The sequence below is a fragment of the Etheostoma cragini genome, chromosome 24 (genome assembly GCF_013103735.1).
Source record: "Etheostoma cragini isolate CJK2018 chromosome 24, CSU_Ecrag_1.0, whole genome shotgun sequence".
NCBI classification, from domain to species: Eukaryota; Metazoa; Chordata; class Actinopteri; order Perciformes; family Percidae; genus Etheostoma; species Etheostoma cragini.
The window spans coordinates 6,878,840-6,903,141 of NC_048430.1; the positions used below are offsets into that span (position 1 = coordinate 6,878,840).

The 24,302-nt window shown below is 39.5% G+C and overlaps 1 protein-coding gene across 7 annotated transcripts in view; it reads left to right on the forward strand.

Moving 5' to 3' along the window:
- atp11a (ATPase phospholipid transporting 11A) overlaps positions 1-4,191 on the forward strand; it is a 43,430-nt gene extending 39,239 nt beyond the window's left edge. For 2 of the 7 annotated variants that reach the window (XM_034864619.1, XM_034864620.1), the window contains one exon: positions 1,151-2,624. In XM_034864619.1, the coding sequence (XP_034720510.1) occupies positions 1,151-1,432 (282 nt within the window). In that variant the 3' untranslated portion in view covers positions 1,433-2,624. Of the gene's footprint in view, positions 1-1,150; positions 2,625-3,708 lie in introns of those variants that run through there. The other 5 variants (XM_034864624.1, XM_034864625.1, XM_034864622.1 and 2 more) reach the window with 4 other exon arrangements.
- The last annotated feature ends 20,111 nt before the right edge of the window (positions 4,192-24,302 follow it).

Sequence of the window (24,302 nt, forward strand, 5' to 3'; positions counted from 1 at the left end):
GTGTGTGTGTGTGTTGGACTGGGTAACTGTGGGTGATGCTAACATCCTGAAGTGATGGGGTGTACTTTGTAGTGGTGTGAGGCTTTACAGATTTATTTTTGAGAGTTGTGCCTGACTAACAGGTGGGTGGGTGTCTTTGTGAGTGGCTTAAAAATTTGACAGTCCCAAAGTCCTCCAGGTGTGTATAAAGCACTTTCATCATGTTGGGTGATTCCACATAGAGCTCTGGCGCCCTCTCTTGACACATTTCATCCTTGCTGCAGAGCCAGAAGACTTGGCACACACTGGGGCTGAACATTTATGCATGTTTATTAGTCACGTTTCATTTGCATGGTTTGGCCTGGTTCTTTTTATGGTGTTAGATGGTTATAGTATCTATTTACATATTATGTTAGATATGCACTACATTTGCTTGGGTAACATTGCTCGTTTGTGAACAGGATGGACAAGATTTTATCACAGCTGGCCAATCAGATTTAGGACAATGCAATACTTTTACGGCACTTTATTACATTTTATAAATAACTGAATTGTCTGTTGCGGCAGAATTGTGTTCAGATTCAAGTTACTGCCACAGATAAGCTTTTTTTTATTCATTTTTTTATTTTTTATTTTTTGCTTATTTGGCCTTTGTCCCTTTAGCCTTAACCTTAATGCTTTAATCTCTACTGTGTACTACCGTAGAGTTAGAAGAGTCATACCTGTTTCCCCCAATAGAAATTGACTTTGGGCTTAGTTAGCTTGTAAAGCAGCCAGAAAAACAAGTTAATATAGCAAGTACTAATGTTTTTAACATGCAGATGCAACGTCACTGAACTGGGAAAACCATTTCTTCATGGGCCTCGCATGGTGGCATCAGTATGGGGAAAGCTCTTAACTCTCACAACACGAGAAAGTTGGAAACATACTGTATTGCCCAAGATATAATTCCATGATTAGCACTAATATTTGTATTTATTGGATCTACAACCTAGCCCAAACCATGAAAACCTAGACAACTCAAATTCTGGCCATCTGGGATAACAGTGTCTCCTCCTCCTGCTCTCAGCGAGCCGTCTACGGCACAGTATGTTTTCTTCTCTGGTTTTACTTTGTGTCTCCCTCTCTCACACTCTTTCACCTTTTCCTCCCTCTTTACACATTAACACAGAATGCTGATAAACTCTACAAGGGCCAGCTGTCCGAGTTCACCCCCCTGGCGTCTCTTCACGCGCCATCCAAAGCTGGCAGCCACCGGCGAGGCTCAGGCAACGAAAGGAATGCCCCAAACCCTCGAAGGTCTGAACCCTTTACCAAGAAAATCATGTTCACACGCTGGCAAAGAACGCCAGACTACAGCACCTTCACCCCCCTCCTCCGATTTGCAGATGGCTCCCGCCAATCAAAGCAGGGACATGCCTACACTGGGGCGGGGCCAGAGACCTCAGTTTAACATATTTCCATCTAGTGTTTTTGTATTCTTATATTCTAATATCGGATACCATGGCATCCATTTAGAGTTGAACTGAACAGAGGAGTAATTTGATAAATTGGTATAGAAGCTGACCAGGTCTCTGCAAAGTAAAGTTACACAAACTGAAACTAATTTATTTACGTTACTGGAGTCCAATAACAGACTGTGATGCTAACAGCAGGTATCTATAATCCATCTAAAAGGGATTACAATAAAAGTGACCTTCACAAGTGGTTCCAAGTCAGCAGCCAAGTATGGCACAAAGCACTCTGGGACGCCTTTGGTAAGGACTCCATCCACAGGGCCTCGCTCGTCGCTACAGCGTGCAAAGGGCTCCGCGTACCGATGTCAGAACAAACGGACATTCTTAAATCACTGAAAAAAAGTGCACTGGCCCTTTACGTCTGCCTGCCTTTGATAGCTGGCAGCTGAAATGTACTTTCCTCTAATTTAAAGGATTTTTTTAATGTTTTTTTAAACAATTGACATGTTGTGCTTGTTCTGCTGCTTATGATGATGAAGGCAGTAACAGTGTATTAAACATAGCAATTTCTGTTCTTCATTCCTACCATCTCTCTCTCTCTCTTTGTCCTTTCCCTCTACAGGACTAACTGGTGTTGCCTGTGTGCAAACATATTATCGCGAAATACTCCCTAGGACTCTCTACAGCATTGTAAGGAGAAGTGTAGTAGAGCTGTAAAGCCTAAGTGTTGGAGAGTTGGAGTTCTTTTTTCCCTTTTTCATTAGTCAGTGTTTATTATGTCTTAAAGAAAGAAAAGACTAAATTTAACTGCACGTTCAACACTTACGCTTTCAAACTCACATTTAGGTAGTCTAGAGTATTTGGTGGTACAAATGTGTGTGTATCTGTGTGTGGTTGTTTGTGTGTTGCATTCATTTCTGCAGGATCTCCTTGTGTATTTTTGTCTTTTAAGCACTTTAACTGTAGACCTTCTTCTTAAATGTATCTCTAATGCTTATGTATATGCAAAGACCACATTTTTATATGACTTGGAAAAAGACAGATGGTATTAATGGCTAAATTATGGCTTCCCAGCTGTATCTCAATGCCTTAATGCCACCTTGTAAATACTACATTATCTTCCACAGAGATTTTATTTAGCAAAGAAACATCTTATATGACATCTTTTAGACAACAACTGATGGATACTATGCAGTGCTAGGTAAAGTGTGTGTGATCTATGGGTCAGTGTACACACTCATGGTTCTGTAAAACACTTAAAATAAAGAGTATGAAATTTAATGGCAAATAAAAATGACGGTAATAAAATGCAGCTCTCTAGAAATGTGTAAAACATTGGGTGCATGGTAGTTGTCCAGCTTTGAGAGCTTTGATTTATAGTTGCGTTCTTTTTCCCCTTACTTGCGCTCGCTTTCCTCAAGCACCTTAAAAGTAAAAATACGAACAATGTCCGCATTGAAATCCTCATAACCCAACAAAATGATTCTATCAACTGCCCAAAACTACTTGATGCCTTAAAGAAATGAATATGCAGTTTATTCTGAGATTTTATTATTTAACGGCGGCTATATATATGGGGCGGCTGTGGCTCAGTGGTAGAGCGGTTGCCTGCCAATCGGAAGGTTGGTCGTTCGATCCCCGACCCTTCAGTCATTGTCGAAGTGTCCTTGGGCAAGACACTGAACCCCGAGTTGCCCCCGGTGCTGCGCATCGGAGTGTGAATGTGTGTGAATGTTTATCTGATGAGCAGGTGGCACCTTGTACGGCAGCCCCGGCCACAGTGTATGAATGTGTGTGAATGGTGAATGTTTCCTGTAGATGTAAAAAAAAGCACTTTGAGCAGTTGTTAAGACTGGAAAAGCGCTATATAAATACAGCACATTTACATTTAACCCACAGCCATTTATTGATGAGAACACAGTTTGAAGTTAGCTTAGCTTAGCATAAAGACTGGAAGCCGGAGGAACGACTAGCTCTGGCTTTGTCAATACTAAAAAACATTTCCCCAAATGTCAAACTGTTTTTAGAGGCATAAGATAAGATTAAAAAATGGAACTTCATGCACCCAAAGTACACTTGAGTATCCGACATTCATACCTGTTTAGTCTACATCATCTAATAGCTCAGTGTTAATTCTCTTAAACGCCTTATTGTTACAAGAGTCCAATGAGATTCTCTACCTTGAAAAGAGCCTTTGCAGTGCAGTCTTTTAAATTCTGTCTCACACTTTCCCGCTTCCTTCACAATGTATCCTTTCTGACTTTCTTTCTAGCTGTCTCTCTCTTCCTGTGTTTTTCTCATTCCTTTTCCGGTGACGTGATGCTGATGTGGAAGCTTTCCTATCTCTGTGAGGGCCGCCTCCTCCCGTCTGATCATCCTCTCGTGTGTACCTTTCTGCATCTTCTTGGACATTCATCCATATATCCATCTCTCCATGTGAGACAGAGTACAAATTATGTTTTCTACTACTTTAATAGTACTTCTATGAACCAAAGCCGTGTTGCTGTTAGTGATACTTTTTAGCTGCTTTACATTAGGTGCCTTGTGGTAGTTTCTCTCTCTGCTGAACTGTCTTTGCTTGCTTTATGGTAAATTTACCACTAACAGTAGGTATTTGGATCACACAAAAGCACCGCAGGTGATGGATGAAAGGATGCATGACTGAGGAGTGACTGAGAGAATGGTTACGTGAGTGAAAAGACGAATGTAAAAATCTGTTTTACATAGGTTATACTGTCCAAGGAGAGTTATTTGGGACAAACAACACTAAGATGTAACAATGATACATGATCAGTGAACAAATGAAAAACTCATTGCACTAAAACATTCAATGAGTCACGTTTTAATGCTTTTTTATTGTTTATATTCCAAATGTTTTATATCCAGGAGGGCATATGTCTCTGAATTTTTTTATTATTTTCTATTATGTGTTATGTGTGTGTATAATTCCTCTATACCAAATTAAGGGTGAGTGAAGGTCTCAGAGCACAAAATATAGCAGTCTGAAGTGATGTTGGCTTTAACTTTATTTCAGTGAAATAGAAAACTTGAAGAGCTCCGTTTGATCAATGTTACACACATAATTTCAATTTCAACCTGAATTTGAATTTAACATTTCTGACTCCTCAAAATTCAGTTTTTCTATTTCAATATTTATAAAAAAGTTACAGTAAAGCAAAGAATTTCACATACTGTCGGATTCTGTGGTAAAGTCCACAGAATTTGTCTCTAAACTTAATTTGCAAAAGAAAGCCATGCAGATTGGAACTACTTTCTGCAAAAGCAGTACCAAGTTATTTTTTGTACAGTGAAGTCTGTGGAATATCTGGGTGGAGACTGATATCTCAGAACCCGGGAGGCAAAACTAAAACTATCTGCATGGCTAGATACTTCAAGTTGAAATATGGCCTTGCATGTAAATGACCCATCGCAACGAACACAGCCTCAGAGCACTAGTAAGCATTACAAAGTCCTAGTCTTGCATTCTAAAGTTATTTATAATACTTCTGTCACGATTGAGAATCACTTCTTGGAAATTAAGATTTCTCTTTCTATCCACACACAAATCTACTAAATCCTGTATTGTCAGTTATTATTATTATTATTATTATTATTATTATTATTGTTATTATTATTGGAATCTCTGTGTGAGGTAGTCTGTCCAAGAGATAAGTACTTCCTGTTTGTTGGAGAGTTGTTAGAAAACTGGAATCCACATTAATTTATTAATGAACTACAAAAAAGTACCCACATCAACTATAATGTATGTGTGTATGTATTTATGAATGAAAGACCATTTAACCTTTTTTTACACTCTGAAGACAGAATTTGACGTCTGTCTTATTTATGTAGAGGAGTATTCAAACAACCAAACGGAGTTGAAACAAAACTACTGGACATGTATTTATGCATAGCTTTAATGCTTTTTAAGAAAAATAAGATTTCTGTGCTTTTAGAGACACAATCCTGCACTGAACCGTCTTGTCTGATGTTTGACACTTAGCTGTAGAAACAGAGCCATTATTGGTGGATTTTAAATCCTACTGTACCAATCGCTCTTGCCCCAACTGTCCTGACACTTCAAGACCACAGCTAAACGGACAGCCTTTGAACAGAATGTTATCTTTCTTTTTAACAATGTATTGTTGTATAGTGTTATACTTCTCAAAATCCAAAAGTATCTATAAATCCCTGTATAATCAGATACAGTATATACATATATAAATGTAGTTGTGTTAATTGATGTACAGTTTTTGGGGTCTTTTTTTATATGCAGTTTTTAACGGTCATATTGAGATTTACTTGTGGCTTTTGGCAAACCCTTTCTGTAGCTATCCTGGCAAACAACTGTTCATTTACTTGAAAGTAAATATAAAAACCTGAAATCCTGTCACGTGTTTTAGTGGTTAGTTGCAGCGGCATTTCATGCATCAGCCACATGGATGCAGTAGAGTATTTCTGATGTGTCAGACCTTTGTGAAGCCTGTTTTAAAGATCTGAGTTGACAAATCAAATGCACCTGAAGAGTTTCCAAATATTTGAAGCTGATGAAATACAATCAAAATGAGATTTAATGAGTGGAGTTTTAAGCATCAAACCAACCTGTGGTTTAGATGCCGCTCAGACTAAACTACCAGTTGTGCGAATGACACTTGAGAAATGCAAATAAATAAAAGGAACATTTTTAGATTCAATATGTTCCCCAAAGTTGCTCCAGGGCTGCCGTCTGCACCATCTAAGGACGTCAACAAGATTAGGATGGAGGTTTTGAAACGATGGGATTCTCTTCATCCTATTCGCTTCTCATCTGCGCTGATTTCCACGTTCTCTCCTCCACAGCTGGCAGCTGAAGAGACCTGCTAGTGTGTCTGACAAGGATGGAGAAATATCTAGGGCAAGACCATTGGAGGTGAAATTTGGGGAAGAAATACAAAAAGTGGCTGTGCATGTTCATTGTGGTTGCACAGATCTGTTATACCTCCACCTCTTTTTTTCAGTTGCTAAATTGCAGTGACTCACTTAATCATGTTAAAGCTTAGAGCAGAACAACCAAGTCTTAATGTTTAACCACCTATTTCGTCAAACTCCACAAAAAACTTTAATGTGCAATCTGTTTACCTCTAATTTCATGTTTATGGTGAATTACGTAGTATGGCTTCTAAAATATATCGAGAGGTGGGAGGTGTAACTCAAGGTGTAACCGAGTCCTTTACAACCTTTTCACCATCAATTTGGTCTTCATCTTATCTGCTTGAGGTTAGTTTGAAGCACAATAGTAAGACATGATAACATAACTTTTTTGAGGTCGGTGTTTATGTGTTCCTTGTGAGGGTTGTAACAAAGTGTTAGATTGAGATGATTTCACACCCCAACATATAAAAATAACACTAACTGAAAAAAAAATAACATTGAGTAGACATTATGAAATGGTAAAAACAGAAATGGGACTGGCAGAGAAATCAAAGGCACTGAGTAGCTTTTTCATTTTACATCATGTTGAGAGTCTGAAGCTGCTATAAGCGACAGGTGACTTAGAAATATGACAATTTAGTAGTAATCCTGTAAAGTGTCATGCGCAAAATCCTTTTTCGTTGTGAGATGAGGGTTGAAGGAAAGGTTTGACATTTGGGAAGTATGCTATTGTATGCTAAGATGTGGTCTGGGTCTAGGTGACGGGATAGCAACAGGGATTCCAGGCACTTGCTTCCAGTCTTTTTGCTAAGCTAAGCGGTGCTGGCTGTGATGTGACTGGTTAGACCCTTTACACACCTTCTGTTTCATACCTGAGTTTGTGTCTGAACCATGCTGCCTGATAATAGGGGTTCCACAAGGCTAAGTCCGGGGCCGCCTCCTCTTCTTAATGTTCTATGCAGCACGTCCAGAATGCTGCTGCCCAACACTTTGCTCCACTGGCTCCTTTTTACTGCTATCATCCAGTTCAAGACTTTGCATTACTAAATGTTATGTAGCCATTCCCCTCGTTTTAGAGTCACTCATTCCCTCCACACATCACCACAGCCAGTCAGTCACAGACAGTTTGAAGGGTCTTCTTTTGTCATTAACTGCAGCAACTTTTCAGCTTGTATGGAAGCTTCAACTTAAAATGTTCTGAAGGACTCAAATACGCAGTGTGCAATGATGATGAAATTCTACATTTGAACCTCTTCATTTTCCTGTTATGGGTCTGGGATGAATGCTTGAGCTGCAAAAATCAAGTTGGTATTAGTATTTAATATGAGCTGTGTACTATATTATAATTATGATACGCTGACAATCTCAAGAATCAAAGGAAATTGATTGTGGATTTTATTTGATTATCAATTACCAATCAGCTCTCAACGACAGTCATTTGGACGCTGGAAGAAACAAGTGTGTGTGTGTATGTTTGTTTCTGCACAAGTCTGTGCCCAGCAGTAGGTCTGACACTCAAACTAGACTTAAATCATCACTATCTCGTCTCGTGGTTGTAATGTCAGCATGTGTCTATTCACAGCATTAAATGGAGGGAGGTGATGGAGGCATCCATACGTGAAATCTACGAATTAGCTGTGAAATTGCTGTTATTTGCCACCAATTGTTTATGACTCACTACCCATTGTTTTTTTGGACTCCTCTTTTGTCCATACAAAGGGCTTTCTCTCATTACAATGGCCTCACATTTAATGGAGAGTTTTGAGGATGGAAAGAAACATACACACGCTCAAGGGAGGCTTATGAATGGATTAGTGAATGTTTAGTGAGCATTAACACAAACGTAATAAATTTAAGAAAGATTGCAACATTTTAAATGTTTTCTGTCATAGCTCCTATCTCGGTCTCTTCTTCTTCTCTTCACCTCCAGTTTTCTCTAAACAAGGGAAATTGTGCAGAAACTTTATTCCATCTGTCCTCCAGTCTTGTCACTTCTTTGTCACGCTCATCACTGTCTTGACACACAATAGAATCAATGCAACACAATCTGAGCCTTAAAGATTTCTAGTTAAGGGGCTGTAGGCGTCATCTGGAGTGCACATGAACAATATACTGTGTGCATGGTTTTCTCTTCGCGCTCAAGGACACTGTCTAATTTTCCATTTCATGTGGGGACTGCAAATGATTACACAGGTTTATTCATATTTAAATACTGTATGCTATAATTTCCCATTCAGTTCCCAGCGCTGTGTATTTAAATAATGGAAATAAAACTATTGGCGATATTGGTATGTGTGGCCATTAATGTATGCTGGCACTAACACCAAGGTTGTTAATGATCCTTGGTGTTAAGTATAAGCAGCTGTTCAATTTCACCCTAATGCAGTGAGGTTTTTCTCCTCTCAGGAAAAGAGTTAGGACTTCCCCACAATTCAGTATCAGTCCCTACCACTGTAAAAAAGAAGAAAAAAAAACATATTTAAGGATTTTCTTTGTAACTAGTCTATGTTTGTAATACAACATGGGCTACACTTATTTCATTTTGCCCTATGGAAGTAGCCAATGATAAGACCGGTTCCCTAAAAACAGCGAAACAGCGCCATTCAAGTATTTGTGGTCGAAAGGGATATCGCAGCCTTACCTAACTACTTACGTGGGAGAAGTAGCCAGGTGTGAGTTGGCGCCCCTTGATTAATAGTTAAGTAGCAAACAACCAAATGCCTCTCCAAGGACACGACGAAACTGTACGGACACGTCGCTGGAAAAGTGACTTCTTTGGGGTAAATTGTGATACTGGTACACTCAGAACATACTCGATAAAACTGAAAGTTGACGACATAATTAGCTAAACACCGTTAGCTAGCTAGTTTCCAGTGGCAGTAACGTTAGCTAGCATAGCGAGTTTTCCAGTGTTGCTATGCGACGGAGAGAGGACACAAAGACTGTCAACAAACAAACAAACAAACAAACAAACAATAGACTGTCAAAGAGGAAGACATCTGTCAACAAACAAACAAAATGACTGTCAAAGCAGAAAGTTGCAGTTGGACATTTCCATTATGAAAAAGGTTGGTCTTCGACAACAAATGTAAGTCATATATTTTCTCTCCATTTGTCTCCTCGCTATTTTCTTTCCTGATGTTTAAATGTCCCGCGGTTGCTGCCTGTGTGTATCACACTTTGCAGTGTACTTATTGATGTTATGATGCAACTGTGGCTTTGAATAATTTGAATAATTTCCAGTTTTGCATTTGTTTAATCACCTGTCAATCACCTGCAGAATGTGTAGTTTATGATTGGGCTTGTGCAGAAGGCCTGCTAGCTGCTTGTGAGGATTTCTTGGGTTTTGGTGTGGTATTAAAGCTCTGCTCTATAACTAGTGAGCAAAGTAACTCTATAGGCCTTGTAGGGGACACTGTAAGTGTACCATGCAAAAGATAAGAGCGAGTAAGTCATGTATTTGATACATGCATTGTTACTTTTTTTATGTGTACAAAAAGTTTCAGATCTGTGAATGTTTTCCCAGTATTCAGTAGGCCTACTGATCTGTAGGCCTACAAAGTTTAAGAGCACAAGCTTTGTAGTACTGTATATTAGTGTCTGCTGTGTGTAAGTCACATATAATATGTACATTCTTATTTTTATGCAAACATAAAAAGGAGCTCTTAGTTTCCGAGTTAATTCAGCTAGGCAAAGTCTGGCCCCTGTGGTTTAAATGGGCCAGAGAGAGAGCGTCACTGAACAGACAAGAGGTGATAGCCTGTTTCATGTTGGCGGAGGCTAAATATGGGACACAGACTGCATCACGCTGCTGACTGTCTCCTCTTACAAGTGCAGAAACAAATTAATCTGGTTAGCGTGTATCCCCCTTCACAATGCTGAATGGAGTCCAAGTGCCAGTGGCAGAAAGCTGACGTTTTTCTGCTGTTCTTCCAAGCATTTCCCTTTTTCTCACAATTAACTGAATCGCAATTAGTGATTCAGATACTGAATTAATTTTGTTTAAGTTATTGTAGACTACCACACATAAATCTTCTGCTTACCAATATACTAACTTCAATAGATGGCGAAAATGGTTAGAGAAAAGTCTAAAAAATGAAAGCAGAATGTGCATGTATCAGAACTCTCCTCTGCCATTAATCATCTCACGACCCCTGAGATTTATCTCTAAACCAGCTCAGTAGTTAAAACTAGCTCCATCTCGATCAGCTATAACAGTAAACTGCTGCTTACACATTGATGCAGCACTGTTAATAATATATATTTCATATGAGTCACAAGACCAGCTTTTCTGCAAACGAGTACTCTGACTTTTAATACTTTTAATATATGTAGCCGCTACTATTTTTACTCAGGATTTCATATGCTGGACTTTAACTTGTAATGGAACATTTTTAAAAGGTGGTATTGTTTTGTAGAGGATATGAGTGCTTCTTCCTCCACTGTTTATTTTTTATATTTCGCCCCATTTTTTTGTGCTGTATGACTTCCTCTTTAGCCCTCTGTACTCTCACCCTCCCTCCCTCTTGTCTACCAATCAGGTTGATTGATTTTATGCCTCTTTATATCGAGCGGAGCAACCGTTGTCAATAAACGTTGTCTGTCCTCCGACATGTCTCCTCACTCACTCACTCACTCACAATAATAAATAATACCCAGTTTGCTACAGTATTGTAGGCAGCATGGCGGTCCAATGGTTAGCCCCGTGGGCTCACAACAAGAAGGTTCCGGATTTGAATCCAGGTCGTTCTGTGGAGTGTGTATGTTCTCCCCATGTTTGACGGTTTCCCCACCATCAAAAAACATGCACTAGTCAGTACAGTTAGTGCCGTTGATCAAGGCAAAGGCTCAGATCTGGATTTGGTCCCCGGGCGCTGTAAATGGCTGCCCACTGCTCCCTCGCTACATGTATGTGACAATAAGTACCCTTGTACTCTAAAGTAAAATGAAGTGTGTGCGTTTGTGTGTGTTTGGTGTGTTTAAGTGTAGCCCCTATTGATCCAATATAATTGTTCTGACCTGCCTCACTGTTCAAAGACCGGAGCTGTCAAATGCCTGCTGATGGATGTGAGTGTTCTCTAGAGGAAAAAAAAGAAAAGAAATGCATGTATGACACCAAACCTTTGCTATTGCATTCACTGACTAAATGTATTATGTTTATATTATAATTTATATAATTTATTATGACTCATGGCGCTGATTTCTTTTGTCATGATAATGGAATGTACACAGAAGAAATACAGTATGGCTGCTACACAGTAAACTAGCAGCCTAGCAGTGTCTCGTAAGTTGAGCCTGGTTGAGTAAAAGTCTATATCTATCTCTATCTAAAAAAGTTTTAATCCATGGATGAAATAAATTGAGAAATACCTACATTAAACCAACACTAGAGAAATTTTAGTACCTTACAATAATGTTTCCAAAATCGTTTTGGTGGTTCAACAACCCGTAACAGGGTGAACGGCACTTCTGCATTCACTACCGGGTAGAACCGCACTATGCAAGTTTGCCAGATCGGGTAGAACTGTAGTTCCAATGAGACATAATGGGACAATTCTGTTTCCAACCTGTAGGAGGACCAAAGTGGGAAAAGTTACTTAGTGTACATTTTAAAGTTTTAAAGGTCCACATTTATCCATCATATCTCACTAGGCTGTGATTCTGGATTAATTTATCTGTCCTTGATTTACCATATCATTGTCAACTAAGGAAAGGGTTTGTGGCATCTAAAATTAGTTATTTACACATAAACTATGTTTTGGACAGACTGTACTTTTTCTATTCAATGCTATTTTGTTCTGATGGCCAGGTTTCCACGCTGTGAAAAAGAGGCAGGGTCAAGTGTAATTAGCAGGTGACATTCGTTCTCTGCCATTGCATCTTTCAGCAGGAGGCTTTTTGGTTTTCTGTGGGAATGGGAGGCTGTGTGTGTGTGTGTGTGTGTGTATGTGTGTGTGTGTCACACAGAGGCAGATCCCCTTTCCCCCCAGGGTTATATCATTACATGGATAATTAGGCCAGGTCAACCAGAGAAGGAAGAAGGCAATTCCATAGAATTCAAGAGGACCTCTGTCTGTGTCTAACAGGTGTTGAAAAATGGATCTTGTGCATACACTCACAGAATAAGTGCAAGACATTAGTTTCTTTCGGTTTTGTCCTATGTCAGTCCCATGTTAAAGAGGTATCAAAAGCGCTTAAAATAAAAAATAAAATGTCCTCTGTGGATGCAATTACAGTATTGAACTCATTCTGACAAGCTCGGACAGGCTCAGTGAATATTAGTTGACACAAAAACCTTCAAAAGTCATTTTTGGTTGTGTGACAAATGACAAAATATGCTTAAGTGTATGTCATTAAATCATCATCTAACTGGCATTTCAGGTCCCAAATGCTCTCCAGACTTTTAACCCTCATGTTGTCCTCGGGTCAAATTGACCCATTTTCTTAAATCAATGTTCGTTTTAACTACCCAATTGTAATTACCCAAAATAACATAATTATTAAACCCAACGATCTTTGGCAAGTACAGATCTCTACTTAGATTAATTTTGGGGTGTCTTATTCAATTTTGGGGTGTCTTATTCAATTTTATAGCATTTGAAAAATAAATTGAGGCAGTTTCCAAATAGTATTGAGTAAAAGTTGAGATATTCCAGTCTGTGATTATCCATCCTAACATCCATTCCTTTAATTTCAGACTAAATATTTTCTAATTTCTGCTTTTCTAATTCAAACATTAAGGTATAATTTCTTATAATTAGGTTTATTGACCATAAATTCCAAAAGCAGCTGTACAACTAAAGTTAATAAGTTAGTGTTACGTAGTGCTAAACGTCAAAGAATTTGACAAACATTAAAAAAGGGTTGAAAAAAGGTGTTGAAAAAAGGGACAAAAATGTTAGAAAATGTTAAAAAACAATGATAAAAAGCATCAACTAAAGTGTTGAATTTCACGGGAAGACAACACGAGGGTTAAACCAGGGATTCCGATAATCCACAAGATCAAAATTGACTTTACTTAATGAAGGCTGGGGATGTAGGTTCAGCATTCAGGGATGGCTGTTGTTGGATCCTTTTCGATACCATTGCTGTGAATTCAATACCGGTTCCTGAACGATACTTTTTTTTTTTTTTTTAAATACCAATTTCAAGAAATCCATTTTAACAGAATGGAATTACAACATTACACATTACGTTACAAATTATTATTATTAGATCTTGATACATGGCTTGCTGCATGATGTTGGCTTCCTGACCCTGATGAGATTTACTACATAGGTATTGAACATACTGATGATAATGAATGACAAGGCATTTTTGATACTCGACACCATGAAGGCCCTTCGGTCGGTGTCTTAAAGTATTGAAGTTCGGTAAGCAGCCCTACACAGAACTCAGTTCAGTGCCAAAAACTCACTGAGACAAAACGAATGCTTTGTTAAAGCCAGGGCCGGAGGAATAGAGGACCTTGATATGATTGTTTGGGCTGTCTGCCTGTCTTAGGTAATGTTTTACTGTTACTGTAGCTAACCTTGTATGTCATCAATTGGTTTAGACCAAGGAGTTACATTTCTCTCTGTCCTTTCATTTCACTGGGTTTACTTGAAGACAAACACATCAATGACTTTATTCAGTCATGCGCGCACACACACACACGCACACACACACACACACACACACACACACACACACACACACACAGAGAGAGACAAACGGGGACATGTTTACCTTTCTTCACAGTCCTCAGTCGCTGCTGAATTGATCCAATCTGAGCAGCCTTGGAAAATTGTATTCACTTTTCTTAGCATTCATTCTCGTCTTTCTTCCTCATTTCTCTTTTTTGCTGCATCTCCAGCTCTGTTTTTATCTTCTCCTCTAACCTTACTTCTGAGAGCTGCGAGTCTCTTGACAATAGGACATGTCTGGGAAGCTGTGGTACTTGGTAAAGTTTTCTAACCACTGAGTTTTCAAGGATTGTGGAAATGAAAACGGTATCAATACAGGTTGGGTTGATAAGTAAAACCAATTGGTGTCATGCACTTCATTTTTGCAAAGTCTTTTTTTCTGACAACAGCAGTAAATAGGTTTATATTATATACCGTTATTGTATAAGCATTTGATGGGAGGTTAAACTGACTATTAAAAGGTATGGGCAATAATGGCTATTTGATATTGGCTCCTAAAACACATAATGTGTCCCAACTCCTCCACTGTAATTGCTCAAGGTTTATATCTATCTATCTATCTATCTATCTATCTATCTATCTATCTATCTATCTATCTCACTAATTAAACATGCCTCAGTCTGTGCTATTAGATTTATTATTAATATTTTGAATAAACTCAATAATGTCCCTCATTCCTTTCCCTCCACCTCTACTCCCTCTTCTTCTCCTAGCACTCATCTGAAAGGAGTTGAAAGTTGCCTCTTTGATTTCACAGACAGGACTCTAGGCTAAATACTTATCCAAATTCCGGTTTGTATTTTCTGTATTTTTGAACATTCATTTGCAATAGAATGTGGTCAGATCTCTCTGTGGCTATCCCCAGAGGGAATCTAAGAAAGAATTGTTACTGTAGTCAGGCGGTCCTTGGCTTTGCTGTAATTGATCCAGTTGCCAGATTCAACAGTACAATACCCTCCTTTGCAAAATGTAACAAAGTGTGATAAAATGCACACAATGTGCTTCTATGCACGGTGGTTCCCTGGTTTCTGTGAAATGTTTACATACAGTACACCAGGTCAGTAATCTGATTTCCCTATCCTCCCCAGGTTGGAGTATAGAGGCTACTTCTCTGTTTTCCTTTAAGTCTAATTGAATTGAATTGTTTTCAATACATTGATGCATAACTTTAATTACAGTAATGATGTTTCCCTTCCTCCAGTCCTGTCTGAAATCTGTGTTATGCATATGCCTACATACTTTCTCCGGCAGAAATCTAGCTTGGAACAGTGGATTTCTCTAATCCCCTACCCTGATTTTGAAAACCGTGTTTCTTGTGTACATGATGCTTAAAAAATCAGACCCTCACCTTCCAAAACATCCCCCCCGACTAGAGATAGCTTAAAAGAAACATTTTAACTTGTTTTGAGACAAAAGACCTCTTCATATTGTGTTCAGAACAGCTGTTTTGAGTAATAGGACTAACTGAATCATTGTTGTAACAATTGGCATTACATGTAACTTTAACACTAACATAACACAATGAAGAAAAGTCAATATTAACAGATGATCCTTTTTTTTTTCGTGGTTTCTTTCGATGGTAGTTAAAAGATTAGCGGTGTCCATGTGTTCCCATGGTCCCATGCCTATAACACACACACACACACACACACACACACTTGGTGGTTTTATCTGCCCATCGACTTCTAGTCAACCTGAGCTGCTTGAAGTCAGAGCTTAGTAGTGTCGCTGGTTGATTTCACACAGGCACACACACACACATTGACTCTCACACACACACACACACACACACACATACACAGATCCCCAAGAGACTTAACTCGATCCCTAGCTCTACCTGCTTGTCAATCGCTTGTGGGATTGGCTTACAGATAATTGACAGTTGTTGGAGCCGGTCCCAGTGGCAGGTAAAGAACGCTGGAAGAGCTTGACAGGTGAGAGCTTGAGTGGATGTATTTGTGTAGGCAAGTGAGTCCTGGGTACAGGGCAGGGCCACGTTATCTGATAACAATCAATCCTAGAAATTAAGAGTGGGTGTACAAGTAGGAAGCGCTCTTTAATCTATGGTACAGTAATTCTGTTTAAAGAGCATCTAAAGTGTTACTAATAGCAACTTTTTTCAAGAACATATTTTCAGAAACAACCCAAGTTAGATGAGAACACTGACACCACTTTTATTTGTACGCTGAATATAAAGCTAGAGCCAGAGACGGTTAGCTTAGCATAAAGACTAGCAGCAGAGAGAAACAACAGCATGCCTCTGTCCAGAGATGGAACAATCTACTTAATATATGAGCCCAAAATGTGGAAGACTAAATAACTTTTTTAGCCGATACCTCTGTTGACATACAGACTTCATCTCCATACAAGCTGAAGTGCAACAATGGGTTAATTAAGCGCTTACCCCTGATTTCCACTTCCAAGTCACAAGGACCCCCGAGATCTCGCAAATTCACATATGATTGTGGACTATAACAGGATGTAGTTTCTATAACCAGAACCACAAAACCTCGGACCTGTTGACTTCGGGCCTGTCTCCACCCATTAGGGCATGTTCAACATGTAGTGCAGGGAAATGTGAGCCGCTGTGAGCACTGTATTTTGTTTCTGTGCTCAACTTCCTGTCCCGCACAATTTGCCCTATGCTGAATTGCTGCGGAGCTTTCCGGCATCTGGCAAAAAAAAAAGAAGCCCTGCGTATCTGCTCCGGAGGGCTGTGGACTGCCGGAGCTAGGATGTAGTCATACCGCAGTCGGGGAAAGTACACACCTTGGCCCTCATTTATCAACCTAAGGTAGAAACCAGCGCAGATATGAGCTCACAAATCATCTTACGACAGGCTTCACGTGGGATTCATGAAATGTTCTTATAACACTAATCAGAGCCTAAGAATGGTTGTACATTGATAAATGCAGCTGCTGGAAAAGATCAAAATTTAAATAACACGCCCCAATATGTTCTCAGTTTTGAGGCCTCGCCCCCCTACAATTTATGACATGGCGGCCCTTGGCCCCGACCCTGTCTCCTGACAGCAGAGGGGCTGGAAAAACAAGCTGAAATATGTCGGTCAGTGGCAGAAAGAAATTGTTCACTTGTGGCCATTTACAACACTTTAAAAGACAAACGAAAACCTAAAGAATAAATAAAAATGTTGTGCATTGTCAAGTTTCCTGTATTGAATATCCTTGCCAAACCTAACACTATACCTTTTTTAAAAGTGAGGAATAATATCCTGTCTCCTTCGTAAAGTCCCCAGTTGTGGCTGTGCTGGACGCTGCTCTCTGGGCATCGGGTCATCGGGGTCCGTGATGACCGGCCTACATTTATGGCGCCATGTTTTCCTGCGCAATGTTGTGCAGAACCCCACAGGCTAAAACAATGTTGCAGACTTTATCTGGCGTGTTTAGTAGGGCCCCCCCACTGATGCAAGACAGAGCCATCTGCCCTTAATCAACACTATAGAGCGTTCCACCGTGGCCCGTGTGTATATGTGTGTGCATTGTTGTACCGCCGCATTGAGGTCTTCTAAAAGAGCTAGATGTGCCACTGCCAATAATTGATCAACTGATGATTTCTCCTTCCACTGTTAAACTAATTATATACTGCACCGCAAGTCCACACTGACTTGAAAACTTGCATACAGGGGTTCAGACCAGACCTACAGCAGAGGCTTTCCTTACCTTTAGATTGCATTTGTCATGCCAGCTTTCGTTAGGAGTATGGAGTGTCACAGATGTGACAAATAAATAGCTGTGCAGAAACCATTACAACATTTTGAAGTTGACAACTGGAAGTGTATAATTTTCGGATTTACAATTGAACTGTAGAAGATAAATAATAAACTAACCAGTAAAGAAATACTGTGTATTCATACTATCACATCACATACAGTATGTCAAAGTCACAACAATAAATGTGCTATATGACACTGTCCTGGCATCTTAAAATAAAAGCATCCACTCAACAGTTTTAACTTGACCATCAAAAATCCTCCTCCCAAAGTGCCTGACCTAAGCGCATTGAATGTATTTGAACATAAATATGTGACATCATTCCTTTCTTAACAGGTATTGGTTTGAGGAAGTCCACCGGTGAGTCAAGTGGTAGGTTAAGAAATTGAGGGAATCTGTTTCTAACAAAGCTACAGATCTGTAAATACCTGAATAAATGTTGTTTAGGGAGTGCAACATTTTCAGAAAACTGTTGAAAGGATGTCAAGGTTGAACCAAATATTAAATATGCCATCTGCTAGCGAGGCGGGGAAAGCCTGATTTACCATTATTGGGGCTGCAGTAGAGTATGGCTGAATCCCATTTCTCTGTCTTACCCCTACCCCTTGGCCCTTATGTTTGCAAACCAAAGCATTTTTTAAAAACTAATTCATAATTCTCAAGGACGGTTTAACAATTGTATTCTTAGCGTTGGAAAAGCAGGAACTTTTAATAGAAAAATGAGCAAATGCTGAAACTGACATTGGAGCGCTAGCTTTCTATTTTAAGCCAGACAGGTGGCGAGAGGTATAAGACAAATTTTTAGCAGAACTGTATAATGCTAATACTGGCTGCCCAATAATAATATCTCATATTTGGTAGACAAATTAGTTTTTCCACTCCAAATGAAACCTACAATCATGGTACATATTTACGCTAAAAGCTTTGGGGAAACAAACTGTGTATACAGTGGAATACACTGAAGAATTAAGGGATGGTGTTCATTTTGACAGAATTAATTTGGGCAGCTAGAGACAGCTTTAACACTGACCAGTGGTCACAATTCTTTTGTACATGGGTGAGAAGCACGTCAAAATTAGACTTATGAGTGCCTTTTAAGTTTAGCAGTCACTTGAACTCCCAGATAAGTAAAGCTATACGCGAATACCCGAGATGGGGTGGTAACTACGGAGTGCACTGGAGACTGGCTCAATAGCTAAGGCAAAAAGGAGAGGGCTCAAAGGACAACTCCTTTCTAGCCTTCCTGATGTCCTCCCACTCCCTCCTTCTGGGTGGTGATTTTAATTGTTGGCTTAGCCCAGAACTAGACTGTTCTTCTATGAAGGTCGCCACACATTCAAAGCCTGCAAAGACAGTTTTTATAAAACTTTTATAATTGAGTTTGCAATCTCGGATCCTTGGAGTTTTTAATCCTATACTGGTTAAGTGTGCTTAGTGTCTTTTTTTTCTCTCACATGCACTACTCGTGTAGACTATTTTTTGGTAGATAACGGAATTCTCCCCTCTGTGACCTCATGTTCATATGAGGCTATATTTCATCATTATTGATCAATTTATATTGACCAATTCCCCTGCCGTCATTCTTGTTAACATTTGATCAATGGTGGATGTACCTAAAACCGGTACAGACCTTCTCTAAAACACATTGAGTCAAATACGAGTTTCACAGGAACGTAGCAAAAAGAATTCCTCACCCGCTTCCTGCCCACTAACACTGCCAGTCAGGTTCAATACCACGCATAGAAAGCATTGGTGTACAAGTAGTTTTTTTTTTTAGTTGTGGCTTATTCCTAGTCTAATTGCCTGTTTTTAGTGTCAGTACATCTTTAAATGGAAACAAAATGATTACCGGTCGTCACCTTGTACTTGATTACAGTTCAACAAATATTACTGAGTAAACACTGTTGAATGTTGAATTGTTAATGTCTTTGGCATTAAATGGACACAGTTGAAGTTATTTTAACTGAGGTGCTACATCTAAACATGTCAGTATACATGTCTCCTCTTACTCTTGAAATAATTTTTATTATTGATTGCTAGAAAGCACAGCAAAAACTTCACCAAGTTTCTTCCTTTTCTGTCTCTCTTTTCCTCCTACTCTATTATAGCTATCTTCAAAAGAGCAGCATACATTATTTTCAATGTGTTAATATTCCCAACGACTTCTGGAAGAGGGTGTGTGTGTGTGTGTGTGTGTGTGTGTGTGTGTGGGTGGGTTGTGGAGGAAATCTCATGAAACAAAACATTTCTTTGCTTCCACTTTGTCCATTATTTTCTTATATTGGAACTTATATTATTGCTTGAACTGACCATTACAGTAAGTGCTTGATCAATAGAACATCTACTTTTTGTTAGTTGTTGTGTTTAGTTGATTTGTGGGGGGCAGATTGTTTTAGTGCAGATTGTTTTACAGAAAAGGAAATGCAGCCACAAGTTAGATGGTTAGGAAAATAGGTGCAGGTGGCAGGTATTTATTGCAGTTGGGCCAAACCTGAAAACCTAAAAATGAGATTAGACATTTGTGGCCATGATGTGGCGCCATGCCCACATCATGGCAACTTTTACTGAAATCAATGAAGTGGCATCTTGGAACATGGTAACCAGTCTTCTTCTCCAATCCTCCAATCTCCAATGTTAGCAAGCTTTAACAATAACTTAACTTTGCGCACAGTATATAGTATGCTATAATGGTGCCCGAATACTCCTAATATTTGTGATAATATAGAACTGGCAAATTGGACCGATTTAGATTAATTAAATTAGGGTTATTTGTTGCTGTACAGTAAATGATAAAATATAGAACGATTCTGTGAACCTAAAAAAAAACATAAAACCTTCATAAAGTCTTTTTCCTTGAACACTGCCCTCGTTTATTCATCTTCCCCTAATCTTACCTTGTTCCCTCTCATTGTCCAAATCCCTCCATACCTCCTCACCTCTCTGTTCTCCTCCTTCGTGACAGTAAACAGCTATCCTGCTGCGTATCACCTATTACAGCTTCCATCCTGATTCCCCTCTTTCTTGAGTCCTTTCTTCCCCATTTTTCTCTCTAACCATCAGTTGCTAAGCCTAAAAGCTAAAGGCCCTCTCCAGACTCTGGCTAAAAAGAGACAAGAGGTCCAGAACAATCAGAAGCGCTAAAGAGGAAAGGGACAACGAGGTCAGGATGATGAAGAAGGCGGCAGCAGCAGTGATGATGAGGAGGATGGCACTAAAGGTGTGATTATGACGATGGGTGATGGCAGCAAAAAGAAACCTCTGATGGCGATGTTTAACATGACAAATACAGCAATAATACAAAGATTTGTGACAACTAAGGCAATGATTTAGAGGTCCAGTTGTACTGATGATGATTTATGTCTCGAACCAAAAGATAGGAAAACTTTTTGATGAATATAGTATTTCCTAATAAAAACTCCCAATTAAGCGCTTACCGCATGTTCCTCATAAAAAACTGAAAGAAAATGTCAAAATACTGATGTCAAGATCACAAATGTAGAAAATGTGAGCGGGAATAAATACATTTTCCAAATTTTAAATCTGCTGCATCGGAAACAATTTTTTTTTTTTTTTTTTTGCCCAAGCTTGTCCATGCGGTTTGGTTCGGTAGCTTTATGTCAACCTCACCTGGCTGTAACATTTAGATTAGGTGGCTGTAATTGGTACTGCCTCGGAATTTATTACGGCGAAAGCAGCTCTTTTACAGAGTAGTACATCATTCTTCACGACATTTGAATCGGTCTTCTGTAAAACTGCTCACATCGGATTATGGCACCATGATTTCCATGTCCAATTCTCTGTATTAGAAAATGATTGATGGCTAACTCTCCCCGATGATTTGCACCAACTGGGGTTTTACTGGTATTGAAAGTGGAATTTTGGCAAAGAAAATCTTTCCATAGAGCTGCAGTCTGCAAAACCAACACAAAGATAACCTGACCTGGATGAACCGTGCTTTGGATGCTTTTTCCATAGCAGCTGCTTGCTGTATAAAACTGTCCTCTTACGGCACAGGGTGTTAGTATTCTTTTTCAATCACAGCCCTCTAATACAGCCTCCTTATATGTCCTATGTCAACTTTACCTTGTCATCATAACACAAGAAACCAACATTGCATGTCTAATTTATTCAGTTTTTGTTTCTTTCTTAATTTGTCATCTGTCTGTTTATTGTGGAAGCTATGAGTGAACGTTGGGGTGTGACAAGACACTCGGCTTACGAGACAAGACGATACAGGATATTGGGTTCACAAAGACGAGATTTTAACACTGTTTTAAAGAAAAATTAAATGACAAAATATGACTGGAAAATCAAATCAGTCACAAAATGAAAAACAAGCACTTTGAAAGGTTTGACAACCTAAATGACTAGCTTCTCTCCTGTATGACTAACCTCTACAGACCTAAAAATTGCAGCGTTTCCACTGGGAATCCAAAAGGCTGCAACACAAACGATTGAAAAGTGGCAGAGAGGGTTGGGCATCGTTTCATACTTTTACTGACACCTGATATACGGTGCAAGTACCCAACAGTACCTTTGTACTGCACTAATTTTCCTCTGTAACACATTTTTTGATTTCAGTTGTAAAAAAAGTCCAAATCTATTTGTTGACTTAGAACATTTTGTTGTTTCTCGAACATTTTAAACTCCTCAGTCAGTCACCAAGGCAAAGGCAGCGCTTGTGTGTCTCAGAGGAAGTGCAACATTAACAGCACTGCTGTTCACTGTTATGTTATATCGCAGCAATTGTTGTCTTTGAAAACTTTAACCACACTTGCGGCAGCTTTACCGGCATTTCAGTGACTCGATGTGACTTGAACAAGCTGCAGAGGCGACGTACTTTTGCTCCAACAGCAGAGAGCACCGAGAAGCACGTGCTTTAGCACTGTTACCAAAATTTGGCAACAATTGATTTAACATGAATCGGCCCTCTGTAGTACTGACGTAATTCTGCACTTGTGTATTGATATATAACCTCGACAAGAAATATCTCATAGGACGAGATCTTGTCACACCTGTATTGAACATACTGATCAACAATGCAAAAGTGGGTTATTAATAAGTCTCTATGAATGTTTTGATACTTTTAGACACCTTGTCCCATGGTTTTGGGTCTGCATTGAAAGTAACTGCTGTGAATCTAAGCTGAAAATATCTGCTTTCTTCCACGAAGAAAGCACCACTGAAGTTCTTTCAGTCACCTTTCAAACCTTTAGGAGAGGGGCATTTGATACTCAAAAGACAGATTTACAGTGGACTCGGTGTTTAACCCAATTCCTGTTTCTGTGTTTTTACCTTGTCATCAACGCACGAGTTGTGCTTTTTCTCAGCCTCTGTTTTCTCTAGGTTTTCCACCTCCAATGACCGACCGTGATGCATGATTATTCCAAAACAAGTCATGAAATCCTCAGCGGTAGCAATATTTGATGTTAACATTAACACTTGTTGCGTTGGTTCTGATGCTTTTGTTCCAAGATGTAAACACAATGCAGATTTGTTTCGAAATGCATTAGTTATTTGATTCCAACTACCTTGACGAATTTACCTCATACCAGGCGTGTGTATGTGTGTGCATATCAAAGTGTAGTCAGTAGAAATGTAAAATGTGTGACCTTGCTTTCTCAGTGGGCGAAAAAGTCACAAAAATGACTTGCACGCACGCACGCATACACACGCGCACGGTCAGGTCAAAACCCCGACGCTTCTGTGGCAAATTGGAGGGCCAGAATAATGACTTCAATAATGTTTCCCTACAGCGAAGGAGAGAGAGAGTTAGTGTGTAAGAAAGTGAGGGAGAATAGTGTAAGCACTTTCCTTTCCTTGGCTGTAGGAGTCCTATTGTCGCTCGCCCTGCGGGAGCTTTTAGTCCTTGGCTCCAACTTATCGGCTGTCCAACCATGTGGGGTGGGTGGCTGAAAGGGCGCATGGGTGGGGTGGGGTGGGGTGTGGTGGGTGGGGGGGGGGCAATTGATACAGTAAAATGCTCTGGCCATGGAGGGCCAGGCCTTTTTTTTTTAGGGAGGGGGGCTTTGTGTGTGCTGAGAGGACAAAGCTACAGTCGATCGCCCTCCCTCCCTCTTTCTCCATTTCTTTTCATCGCCTTTTCTCTCTCATCGGTGCGATTGATCTATTTTTCAGTTCTTTAGCTGTTGTGTGTTTACTGTGGTTCAATATGTGATTTTTAATATCATAGGCACCTGCCAATTGAGCATTATGTTGTAGAGACACAAACACACACCTCTTTTAGTTGCTGAAAATGCAATTCTATGAATCATTTGCTGTTTTGTATGCATGGAGATGAAGGATGTTTCCCAATGAGTGCAAGGCCAACTGACAGTGGCCTGTATGGTACCTGTGTTAATCATGTTTTGGGGAAATAAATCTGCTTACACAGTCATGTTATGGAGACTCCACTCTCACTTCCATTTGAGTAAAAAGCTGCTTCCCACAAGGTAAACCTAAGACTTGGTTTTTGGTTAAGGTTAGCGATTGTGCCCCAATCCTATTGGTTGCTCAGGTTGATCAGTTTTTTTGTTTTT